The sequence below is a fragment of the Platichthys flesus genome, chromosome 3 (assembly GCF_949316205.1).
Source record: "Platichthys flesus chromosome 3, fPlaFle2.1, whole genome shotgun sequence".
Taxonomy (NCBI): Eukaryota; Metazoa; Chordata; class Actinopteri; order Pleuronectiformes; family Pleuronectidae; genus Platichthys; species Platichthys flesus.
This window is the reverse complement of record NC_084947.1, coordinates 24,460,160-24,473,242: the sequence shown is the minus strand read 5'-3', so window position 1 is coordinate 24,473,242 and position 13,083 is coordinate 24,460,160. Positions and strand designations below refer to the sequence as shown.

The 13,083-nt window shown below is 39.2% G+C and overlaps 1 protein-coding gene across 1 annotated transcript in view; it reads right to left on the bottom strand.

The window, feature by feature from the left end:
- The window catches only part of LOC133950776 (NMDA receptor synaptonuclear signaling and neuronal migration factor-like), a 37,959-nt gene that overhangs the window by 18,116 nt on the left and 6,760 nt on the right, over window positions 1–13,083 (bottom strand). The window contains exons 4-9 of the mRNA XM_062384898.1: window positions 12,574–12,701; window positions 11,993–12,076; window positions 10,861–10,894; window positions 9,763–9,833; window positions 8,963–9,042; window positions 7,623–7,725 (exon numbers count right to left, since the gene is read on the bottom strand). Coding sequence (XP_062240882.1) covers window positions 7,623–7,725; window positions 8,963–9,042; window positions 9,763–9,833; window positions 10,861–10,894; window positions 11,993–12,076; window positions 12,574–12,701 — 500 coding nt within the window. The remainder of the gene's footprint in view (window positions 1–7,622; window positions 7,726–8,962; window positions 9,043–9,762; window positions 9,834–10,860; window positions 10,895–11,992; window positions 12,077–12,573; window positions 12,702–13,083) is intronic.

Genomic DNA, 13,083 nt, shown 5'->3' with positions numbered 1-13,083 from the left:
TGAGTTTTTTTTTTTTAAGAAGTGATGTGACGTTTAACATCTATTAAGACTGCAGTGTCGGTGTTATAGTGTGCATGTGTTGAGTCTTTAGTTTGAGCTTAGCAACAGTTGATTTTTTCAAAAAGTAGAAAACCTTATAAACTGTATCTTAAAAAACTATTTTAGAGACAACATTAGCTGCTACCTCCTTGAAATATAAGTTTTCTGAAATAAAGTTACTTTCTCTGCACAACCACCACCTCAGTGATATCATCCAGGTCAACTAGCTCCTAGTCCTAGGACCACAGAGGTCTGGATGTCTGGATCTGTGCACCCAGCGGTAATAAGACACACAACGATTAATTATAGCATCATCACTGGCCCCTTATAAGCCTCAAACATCAAACGTGACTCATGCTGGGTTTGGAACATTTTCAGAACCTCTCTTGGCAGAGCCTCTGATACACTCTTTCATCCCAGTATGACATGTTCAGTGTTAAAATGCAGATTTGATAGATGGCAGCCCCTAAACTGGGACACTGCATGTTCAGTGTGTCTGTGCCCCTGAGTCACCGACTGTGCTCATGTACTTATTTTTGGTCTTTACAAAGAGCTGTATGTTGGAAGGACAGAAGATGCAGACATCAACTGTATCCTCTGATGACCTACAGCAGGTTCCACACGTGTACTTGTGCAACTGGAAGTAAATCACGCCCGTTGAAACGTCTGCTTGTTTGTCCCCACACTCTCCCTGCCTCCTCCTACTCCCTCTTCTTCCACCTCTCCCCATCCATGCCTCTCACTCCCTGGGGTCTGGTCCAGTGCCAGCTGGTGTGCCATCACACTTGGAGCCTTTGCAGCATTTTCAGGTTTCATCTCAGGCACACTGCTATGTATCTATCAGTACAAGAGGAAAGGGAAATGCTCTTTGGTTTGATTTGCTTTCTTTTACATGTATAAAATTACTAGGAACTCATCTCTTTGTATAAATATCTACCTTTATAAAATGTTTATTATTAGGTTACATTATAAGGTATGTGCAAGATGGTATGGCCTAGTTCTTACCTTTTTATAAAACTCAATTGTGCCTTTTAAGGCATTAATGCACAAATGCAATTTTAAAATCTATCAATTTTTTCATCAGCCATAATATTGGGCCTCATTTACGTGCGCAGAATATTCTAACTTTGCACAGAAACTAAGTGTGCGCACAAAAATCGCTGCCGGATTCATGACACGTGCACACCAGTCGATTTTGTTCTCACCATCATGTGTAGGGTTTGTGAATCAGAATCATTCTAAACTCACAGGCGCATGTCCGCTCTCTGTAATTAGCATACTGTTACGCCTCTCAAAGATGTATGAATCTCAAAACAACAGAAGGAGTCAGAGGTGGAAGACACGAAAGACTCTCTTCTGTAGCGTGTCCTCCAGTGTCAATTTTTTTTAACCTTGGCTGCAGTCACTAATACGGTGAATGCTCTGTCCTGCACGGAGCTGAGCACTAGAGCTGTGGACATTTCTCTAAGATGCATTGCGACGTGGACTTCGACTCCGCTAAATAATTATAACCAGCGCTGCTTCAGGAACAGACGCCAGTACAGGTCTGCTGGTCCTGCGTCTCTGTCGGAGTCTCTGTTGGAGTCTCTGTCATTTTCCTTCTCACTCCCCCTCTGACCTGCACTCACTTTACACTTTAATAATAAACACCAGCACCAATGAAAGGTTATTAGGACACGTACAGTGCTGATGTTTCTCTAGAGTTTCTCAGACACATGTTTAAACCTGCTCCACAATACGAGAGGTAATGTGACAAGCATATTCGGGACTTCAGGGTTAAAGTGACATGATCTAACATCATCGATTAATAACTAAAAACATGTGATTATCAGTTTGTGTGTGATGAAGAGGGACAGAGATGAGCGCACACAGGCACACAAACTCCTGCAGACAGAAGTTTCAGACACAGCGCTGTGTTTTAACTTCAGTGTTGCAGAGTAAGCAATGCCCCGTTTATCCAGAAACATTCATATGCATTCAGCAGGTTTTTATGGAGATGATGAGGATGAAAGGGCGTCAATTTCATAGTTACTAAATAGAATTGGTCAATGCATCAGTAAACTAAATAATTGCCCTCTTATTACTTTTTTTATTTAAATAAATGGAGTTTTAATATACTATGCATTTAGTCAAAAGGGTGTGTGTTTACATTTGCCAGGACAGTCTTAATACCTTAAAATAACTTTGCTGCACAGTCCCAAGGGGCTAGTATGTATTTTCCACTCCGACCACTAGATGAGTGCTTCTAATACCTTCCTTGGTATGTGTAGTATTTGCACCATCAGGCACAATCGTCACCTCGGCGGCATTAAGATCGGAATGGGGTTTGAGGCAAATTCGCGCATTCGTCCACAAGGGTTTAATAGAGCTTGGCCTTTCATGGATGGGGTCAGCGCCATAAAAATGGTAATGTAGGGAATTTGTTAGTGAGTACTAATGTATTACTGCATCAAACCAAAAGTGGGCATGTGATCTAATTAACCTTTCTATTGTTACGTACACAGAAACCAGATTCATGTGTGCCAAGAAAGTTGACTGAGGAGTGTTAACGATATATTTTCATTTGGCGAATCAAGGAGAGACAAAATCCCAGTATTATATTGATTATTATATATATATATTTTTTTTAAACAATTATCAATACAATTTCATAACTTCTCTTTTTCTGCCCAGGGACAGATTTCCTTGGGGAAAGCGGGGTCTGGAACCAGAGAAAGTGAAAGTTGCCCCCCTCAATATCATAGAGAAGATAGCTACATAAGTTTACATTGTATAATATCTATTGAAAGCACTTGTGCTAATTATAGATGTGACATAAAGGAATATCCAGTTTTGGATGACCAAATCCCCGCTCATTTGCCTCACAGTGCTTTGACCCCCAATTTTGTTAGATCTGCTTCATTAAATAAAACTAAACGTTATGAATGATGTTATTTGCCATATTTCAGTTTTTGGGTGTCGCTATATATATATATATATATATATATATTCTGCTTCAGAAAAACAGTCAAAATCTTGGATCATGACATTATCTTGGTCTGTAGCTCTGAAAATGAAATAGTTTGGTTCATTAAATATCGGTGACACAATATTGTGTCACCAAAATGCATATATCGATGAAGACTAGAAGTAAAAAGAACAGTAAAGTCAAGACGGCGGAGTAAGCAAGTAAAGAAAAGAAAAAAACATCCTGCCCTCACATACTTGACAGCTGCAAAGTCTTACACTGAATTTTTAAAGTTGCCGCAGTCTACAGTGGCTGACAGCAGGAGCAGTGAGAAGGGATGCTGGATCAGAACAGTGAAGCATCATCTGAAGGTGGATCAGTCGGTCTATTAATAGTGGCTTTCCAGCTGAGCTTGCAGGAGAGCACACAGACAGCAGCAGGGGGAAACATTGTTAAATGCAGCGAGTAAGCCCTTCCCTGTTTATATCCCTCCTCGTGCTACTTGAACTGAACCACTGTGGAGAAGATGCCAAATGTCACAGTGCCACAGTGCAACCACTAGGAGTTATGTGTATCTAGAACATAAAGGCCCAGGGCAAAAATCTGTGTGTCTTTGTATTGCATAGTATATGTCTGTGTTTGTCACTCTCTCTCTCACACACACACACACACACACACAAACACAGCTAACGGTTTTCTGTGCTTGAGTTCCTAATAGAGTGATAAATAATTCAACGTCACAATTTCATGCAAAGACTAATTAAATAATTAATTTGATGAAAATAAAATCTGTCAAAAAATGTTGTAAGCACATAATCATTGTGTTTATGTTTCCTGTTTGTGGTACACTCTGATGAATTCTTACTCATGGGCTATTTTAATTCTTTCCAGCATTGATAAATTCTGAAACTCAAATGGTAAAAGGTGTTTTAAGACCCCATAAATAAAATTTTATAATAAGGGAATTTTCAAAGACTATAAACCAGTAAATTTAGATTCTTCATACTATACTACACTATACGTTATAACTATTCATAAATATATTTAACCAGATTTTCCCAGGGAATAAATGCCAGTTGTAATGCACTGACCTGTGTCTGTGTTGTGGTGTAAAGAGCAATATTTTCAGCTTACCCACTTTTCTTTATTTCCTTCAGTGGTTATTTTGTGTTACCCATATAAATTGAACTATATAACTAAGATTTGAGACCTGAGAAAAGGGTATTTTTCTCACACACAGCTGGTTATTTTTGTGCTGTTAATAGCAGCCTGCCAGCATTGTCCCCTGATCCTTCATTTCCCACAGCACACCACAGCTCTACAGTGGGAGTGTTTTATTCTGCTCCCACAAGCAAACAATGAGTTGTGTAAATGTGTTTCTCGCTCCATCCTGAAAGCTTCATGTATTATCTTCAGATTAATTCTAACACCTAGTTGTAAGTCCCATAAACAAATAAAATCATTGTGAAGAATAATGAAGGGTTGTTGAGGCTTGTGATTTCGTCATCAAACTACATTTTCAATAAACCAATGACTTTTTGCTGTGCCATGATCCCCTCGTACTATAGTAACAGTAATAAGAGGCAGCCATGTGGCAAAGCTTTTTTATTCAGCCTCAGGGCCAATCTGGGAGCCCTGAGGAGGAGGACCCCAAATAAAGTGATTATAGGAATGTGAACTGGCTTAAACAATGCTATCAGGATTGGTGAAATTTGACTTGAACAATATTTACAGTTTTATTTGCTAATCCATTTAAATGCTTCTTTTTGGTTGTCATTGATAAACACACAGGTAACAAAGATGATGTTATTTTCGAGATGAAATGACTTTACAGTCAGTTAGGTCGAGGGAGCTGTGTCTCAATTCGGGGGCCTTATCCTCACTGTATTTATAATCTGTTAATAATCTACATCTGTTAATACAGTCATTGGCCTACAATTTGTGAAACATTTATTTTCACAAGTTGCTTAATGCATATGGTAGAATATGATTTATAATAAGATATTGTATGCATCCCTGAGAGGGAGATGTGCTGCAGTCAGGTCATCTCACTGGATGTTAAAAACATTCTATTTTCATGAAATCCTCTGACTTATCTGTCACTCAAGCTTCCACTGCAGGGAACAGAAATAGCAGCAGATGAAAACATTGTATCTGTGTGCAGCAATAAGAAGACTTCTCCTACCCCAATTAAACATGAAACAAACAGCTGGTCACATTAACAACATGTTAACATGTTTACAACTGCAGCCATCTGTTTTTCTCTAACTTCTGACGTCAGACAGTGGCTGGAGGCTCACAATTATTCAACAATTATGTTTATATGAGTTGCCAATAGAATATTCCATTTATATTCCTGTTTACATGTTTGAGAGCAGAGTGTGATTATGGCCCTGTCCCAATTCTTTTCCCTATGCTTACCCCTATGAAGTCACCATCACTGGTAGTGTCCCCTCAAAACAGAGCCACAAGGGACAGGGCAAGAGAATCTTCTTCCATGAAATGTGACAACTATCGCTATGTCATTAGCAGCCAACCCACGTTTAACAGTGACAATCTATATCAACAAACATTATTATATCTACAACCGTTATCAGCCAATTATAATACTGATGAATCTGATAACTGCAGACAAAACAGGCACATGTAAATGATGGAGTCAGCACATTTAAATCGGTCCTGTCCATAGAAACTTCTTTAGGGACTGCAAACGTTTTAACAAGAGCACAAAGGTTTTTTTCAAACTTCATATGCTGAACATGGGAGTAACATTTGTTACTCGTTACTCTTTCACTCACTTTTCCTGATATGTCTGTCACAGTGATTCAATGGCATTTTAATTTTCTACTGGATTAAAATAAAATACTCTGCTGGATTTGACTAAATATGCCATGGTTATTTGGCTAGATTTCATATTCACATTTATTTACCCACAGCGGTTAGGATGTTATTTCACATCGTTTGTTCGCAAAAAATTCGTTAATTTTCGTCTATCCCTTTCAGGGGTTCTGAAAAAAACACGGTTGAAGTGGTGTTTTAAGGGCTAGATGGCCCCTACCACTACATCACTGAGAAATGGGACAACATTATACCTTCATGGTCACGTGCAAAACGAAGGGGTCAGACCAAGTGGTAGTGCTAAGGGGTCATTGGGACAGGTTGTAGGACTCAAGTCATTATGTCCAAAATATTCCACCACATCTAAAAACCAAACTTCAAATAGTTTGATGTATGTATTGTACATCATTTTGGGTGTTTTCTCAAAAATGTTGCAACTCCTTTAATTTTTCCATCATATTTACACACAGGGCATGTTCACGTAAAGCAGTTATGACTACATATGACCGGATTCAGGGTAAACTAATCATAAAAAACTGTTTACATGGTGGTGTTTTATTCAGACTATTGTCTCTGCACTCCTTTATCAGGTTAATATATGAATATTAGTGTCCCTTTGGGTGGTAAAAATATTAACCCAGTACCTAATTTGGCCCCTGGCCCCTGCAGTGGGAATGCACTGAGGTCCTGCAAAGGTCATTGGGGAAGTTGCTGTTTATCATATTGTGACTAAATGTAGTTTTTCTGCACAACATGCAGAATTTCTTCAATTGTATGTGTTTTTTGTATTTGCAGAACCATTTTTACACGGCCAGAATATTGTCCATTAGTTCAATGTGTTGATTTCTGTATTATAATTGTCTGCAGTCCTCATCTCACCCACCAATAACCAAGCATATTTGTTGTTTTGTTTTGTTTGTTTTTGCTAAATGTTTCATACACTACACATTGTATTGCAGGGCCTGCTAGTTTCAGTGATGGTATATTCTGGTAATTGTTGGTTAAGGTATTTTTTCCCTGTAACACAAGCATTCAATATGCTTTAATTGTTCTTAACCCTGCACCTAGCTCTGATATTCTAGGACTATAATTTTATTCAGATTTTTGTAAAATCTGAATAAAACCACATGGAGTTTTACCACCAAACGGGTAGAAGAGAGTGAGGTATTGCAGTAAACAGCCATAAGAAGCCGGGTGTGTCTCTTTATATAACAAGTCTTTATAGGTCTGTTGAGTTGGAGAGGTCGTGTCAGGAGCACTGGAGGTGGGAGATGTGTGGGTGTGTATAGTGTAATTGCAGTGAGTGAGTGCGTGTATGTGTGTGTGTGGCTTAATTGGGTGTCAAGGAGTTGATTTTCCTGCAATTCGAAGGTGCTGTGTGCGTCTGTGTGTGTGCGTCCCCTCTTCTTCACTGTCCTCCCACCTGCCTGTGCTGTGTGACAGCCTGACAGCAGGGTGACAGCTACAGAAAGTGCTGGTAAGGTTAGAAATCTTGCTCCCAAGATTATGAAAAAACTGCTTGTCCTTTCATTATTTTAGCAAACTAATTAAAAAAGTGCTCTTGTGATGACCTCATTAGACTCTGCAATGTTCTGAGATATCAGGAGACAAAGCCAACAGATGTCTGAATGATTAATCTGCACAGAAGCATATGGCTGTGAGTGTGCATGTAACTATTAGTAAGCCTGCTGCATATGCAATCAGACACTTTAAGTAAACCTTTACACAGACCGGCAGAGTGCAGGGGTCTGATTTGCTCTGGAGGCTCGTTACGGCTCAGAAGACAAAACAACTGTACCTTTTCTCCATTAGCGCTCCCCAGCACATAACAGCCCATGATATGGATGCGATTGGGGTCCGGGTTCAGTTTACTCATCAGCCTGCTGAGCCGACGCCAGAACCTGGTCACGTGGGAGAGGCGACACGTTAGAGGATCAACAACAAATAGGTAGGAGCAGCAGAGGAAGTGAAAAAAAAAAATTAGGTAGTGAGAGGGAAATTCCATGATTGTCACAATGCAACATCTACTAACACAGAAATCTTGGCTTTAGGGAATTTCACTAAATGTTTTTGTGCCAACTGTGATTATGTTGATGTTATTCATTGAATTGTTTGTGAAAGGGTCGTTTTTTTAGATAAATTGACTGCTTTATTTCCTTTAATTGTCCCTTTCAAGAAGTGTCATAGACACACTCCAAACTACATATTTAAAAGGTTTACTATGAAGAAAACTGGAATCTATGAATGTGCCAATTTGGCTATCATTCTCTCCAGACTTACAGCTCCATCTGCTGACAGGGAGCCTTTCCAAGCTACTGAGCTCCACCCACAAGCTGGGAGAATTTGTTTCTTAGGTTTGTGACATCACAAAACATCAGTCCATTTTTTTAAGACTGCCATTTGTTCACTGCAGTACAACATAAGACAACTCAGCCATACTGACAGATCATTTTGCTCAAAATAAGTCTTTTATCATAAAAAGGCACAAGGGTTTTGGTTGTTTAAAAAATTCATCTTCACTGGAGGAGGATTTAACATCGCGGAAGTTTCTAATGGAGAGTGGCTGACAGGAATAGAAACAGGAAGTCTTTCGTTTTAATATTTCTCATATTTGATTCTAACAATTTGTCTGTTCAGTATCAGAACAAAATGAACAGAAAAGAAGAGTAGAAGAAGATGGTAGCCATCAGTGACGCTGTGCTACTGTGTTTATTTCCATCCCCAGATGTCTTGAGTAAGCTGAGGACTGAGGAGACGACTGCTTTCTATGCTTACTGGCTATTGGCTGCTAGGTCCCTAGCCGCTGAGACCTCACGGGTTTGGAGGAGTGTTGTATTATTCCACATTTCCAGACACATAGTTGTTGTCTGTGTATCGACAACACAATTTCATTTACACTTGTGGTCTATGTAGTAAACAATCTCAGAGGTTGCTTGGCTTAGTGGGTCACAATACCTCACCAAAAGGCCCAAAATGCGTTTTAGTGGCAGGTGTGAATAGAGCATTAGTCATTGTGATGCAATTACCAAGAACACAGGCCACTTTTTGTACTCAAACGTGTCCTGTGATGAGGTGATGTCTCCAACCCTGTTCCTACAGATAATTGGTCACACTTTCAAAACAAGAATAAAGTCTTACTGGATCATGTCTTCCTCCTTCTCCACCTTGGCAAAAGTGGCCACTTTATTCTTCAGCAGATACAAATGTCCTGGACCTCCCTGTGGAGAGGATATAGTCTTACTATGGATTCAGGTTAGTGTAACAGTCTTTAATGTCAACAATGAGATCCATCTTCCACCAGATAAACAACATTGAAGTTCTGCGTCCATTATTCCATGTGTGGAAGAATAGTCTCAATGTGACCTTTGATATTGATTATAACAATATTCATTTAGGGCTATATTATTACAGGAATACTGGTTGGACCATACCCATCTTTGGCCTTTATTTTCATCTCAACTATACACTTGATTAGTCTTGTGGCTGCATCTTGTTATTATAGTGATAAAACATGTGATATATACAGCAGAATACGAAATACATTATGTCCTGCCTCCTGCATGCAGCATTATCCCTCTCGTGAAAACTCTGACCAGATATTTTCCTGCTGCGTTAAGTTAAACTGTGGAGAAAGTCCGGACCCCATTGTCTAGACATTTTCTGGAATTCTGGTCTGAAAACAGCTAAAGAAACTAAGTTTTGTGTTTGGCCCGAAGTTTTATTAAAATCTGAATCAAACTGAATCCAAAAACAATATTTGTCACAAAATATACGAGAGAAATTCAATTATGCTCAATTATTGTTGTTGACACAGAAAAATAAACAAGATTTTTTTTTAATGGCTTCAATCCATTATAACTAGTTAGGTTCTAACTTAAAGGAAACCATGACCCAATAATGTCACAATAGTTCTTAAGTCTGCCCCTGCTGTCACTCACCTGGCAGAAAATGAGCATGTTCCAGATTTTGCAGCCTTTCCTGTAAGCACTCAGCTTCTTCTCTATCTCCTCTGGAGACGCACAGTCAGGGGAAGGGAGGGGGGGAAGAGAGGTATCACTTTTCACACTCAGCCATTATGGTGAGATACATAAAATAGCTGTCCCTTGAGTCTCTTGCTCTCACACACACACACACTCAGTGTCAAAAACCATGAGTCATCTCTGCACTCCAACAAGCTCAAACATATCCCACCCTCATCTTTTCCACATTTAGACTGGGAGAGTAATTTTCACTTGAGAGCTATAAAAACTAGGGCTGTCAAAATAAACGCGTTAATGATCAGAGCTCATTCACGTTAAGCGAAGTTCAGTTTCCCTGGTCTCAGCTGCTCAGTGATCAGCGCCGCTGCGTCATGCTCAGAGCAGAAGCCGCAGGTGTTTTGTACCGAGCTGGAGTTTCTGTGTCCTCCTCCACTCTGCTCTCACTTGACCCAATAAACACTCCTCACTAGTTATCAGGACCTGATCAGTACCTGAAGTCACTTTGACTGTTTGCTTGATTTGCTCCAAAGTTTGTGAGGCTGCATTTAAACATCATGGAAATGACAATCAGACATGATCCCACACCATTGATTCATAACCAAACACATGACCCTACGTTTGTCACCTAAATCCTCTCAGTAAAAAGGTAACTATGAACGTGAACAAGTTCATTTTCATCTGCAAGAACTGAACTTGGAACTCGTTCTTTTTAAGTGTGAACTGGCTCAACACTGCTTCTACAGATTGGCCAAGATTCAGATTTCACATTCACATTTAATTGTGTAAAGGTTTGGTTGTTTGTTTGATTTAAAAAAGAAAAGAAAGTTTTATTCAACCATCCTATATTTGCAAAAAAAAAAAGAAGAGCAAAGGCTTAGATCACCCAATTGTTTTGAATAAAGGTTATCTTTGAGTTTGATTAAAACAAAAATCTGGCATTTAGAAATGGTGATTAAACCTGATTAATAGCAGCTACCCACAGCTACCCTGTGATTTCTCTGATTAAAATTGTAATGGTTTGACAGCCCTAAAAAAAAAAACACATGTCACACTCACCGAGGATGTCATCAAATGAGGCGTGTTCGTGGTCCTGGAAAATTAAAACAGAATTCATAATTAAATAAAATGTATTCTCATTCCACACCAATTCAACCAATACTCGATATTGAACAGTCAACAATTGTCATTTAATGATTAATGTGCTGTTATATTTGCTGGGAATTGGCATATTTGATGACAGTATTCACCACCTTGTGTGCAAATGTTCCACTAAAATAGCCCGCCCTGAGACTGTTTTTCTATTCTTTGGGTTTATCACCAAGATGACTATGATTAGTTATCCTGCCTACAGACTCCAGTGAATCTATATATTACTTGGGAGAAACATAATTTCAAGTGGACTGAAGGTCGAACTTAGCTGAATAAAGCCATCACTTACAAGGCTGTTGCTGGTTTGACATATGATTGTCAAATTGGCCTGAACTTTGATAAACTTACTATCGTAACATGTTATTTTTTTGACATTGAAATGTTAATAAATAGAAATAAAAATGTGCTGTATCCTAACAAGCTGACACACATCATCCCACCAGTAGGTTTCTGAAGAATATGCCAGTGTGTTGCCCTTAACGTGTTGGTCCAGATTTAAATTCATTAATTTGAATAATAATTGGCGATTATCTGACTTCATCTTGTGCCAACAAAGATGAAGTCAGATAATAACAAATCAATATGTTCACAGAATTTATGACAGAATACAACTTAAACTAATCAAATTATCATCAGCCTCAGTTGTACTGACGAGCTGAATTTAATGAGAGTTGGGGAATATGGCAAAATAATTTTTTTTAAGCTTAGGGATGATTTGTGGCCTTATGATTTTCTTCCAGCAATACGCAGAAAAACATGAACATGACTGAGACAATGTATTTTTGAGGCTGCACTACCTGCCAGGCAATCATCCTACATGATACAGGCCATCCCTTACAGATCAGGGCTGTAAGGCTGAATTCCGTCTGTGCAGAGCCTCGTGAGGATAGTGATAGAATGAGCGATTTTCATCCATCTAACAACTTTGCTTTGTGTTTATCTGCATCTAGTGAATATACACAAATAAATACTTGGCCCAAAGCAAATAATGTAATAAAGCCACAATGTTGGTGTAAAGCTGTTGATTGCTGCTACTCACATAAAGAATGGGGATGATGGAGGGGTCATCCCTGCGGATGATGTTCGGAACATATTCGGCCTTTGGGACCTTGGAGGATATCAGCTGTGGAAAACAGGAAATAAGCTTAAAAAAAAGTCTTACTGCATAGGTGTAATGAGCTTTATGGATATAGGGCATGCTGAAAACAACAGCAACTTTTCACCATATTTAACCCTAAAAGTTTTTTTAAAAAGTTGTGTGTATTTTTAATGCCACTTTACTAAACAGCCAAATTTACAGCAATATTTGTGAGCATCTAACATTTCAATTTAACACTAAGGTTTGACATTTATATAAATTGTTCTAACATTAAGATTTATATTTAACATTTAACATTTGGATCTCACATTTAGATTCAACACTTAAAATGTAGTATAAGGATTTAATATTGACATTAACTTCACTATATTCTTCCATAAAAAATTGTTCAATGTTTTGTAGCTAAATATGGTGAGAGATTGCTGATCATCATGTGCAGCCTTAAAACGGCGGACCACTGTACAAAGAATGGTGTTCGACGTGACTCAATCAGCTTGAAATGTGACTGCCAGGATCCTCACCATGATTTTCGGTGGGATAAAGTCCTCGCCGTCACAGGCTGCTCTCTCCAACTCTCTCTCCTCCTCCCACTCAGCATCCTCATCCAGCCCTTCGTCTAATGTCCCTGAGGAGGTCTGGAGATCACCACCTGGCTCACGCACACAGGAACAAAGGGCGAGATGAAAGGATAACACACAAATGAAATTAAAGAGGGTGCTCCATTTAAAAGCACTGCAGCTGTTATTTCATTTTTTCCGGCAACAGTGGGGGGGGGGAGCAACAGAGCATTTACAATCAGATGGCAGACGACACAAACCGGCACAATAACACTCTCCTTATGCCCTCAGCAAGATGCAGACAGCTACAACACAATGCACCAGGCGGTTGTACAACAGGACTGTGGACAGCTGTGTGGATGAACGGCAACAGCCATGTACAAGTATAGAGATTAGGAGAACACAAACAGGCTGCATGGAGATAAAGGTCACACAGTCTGTAAACAGATACACACACAGATACAAGTCACACAG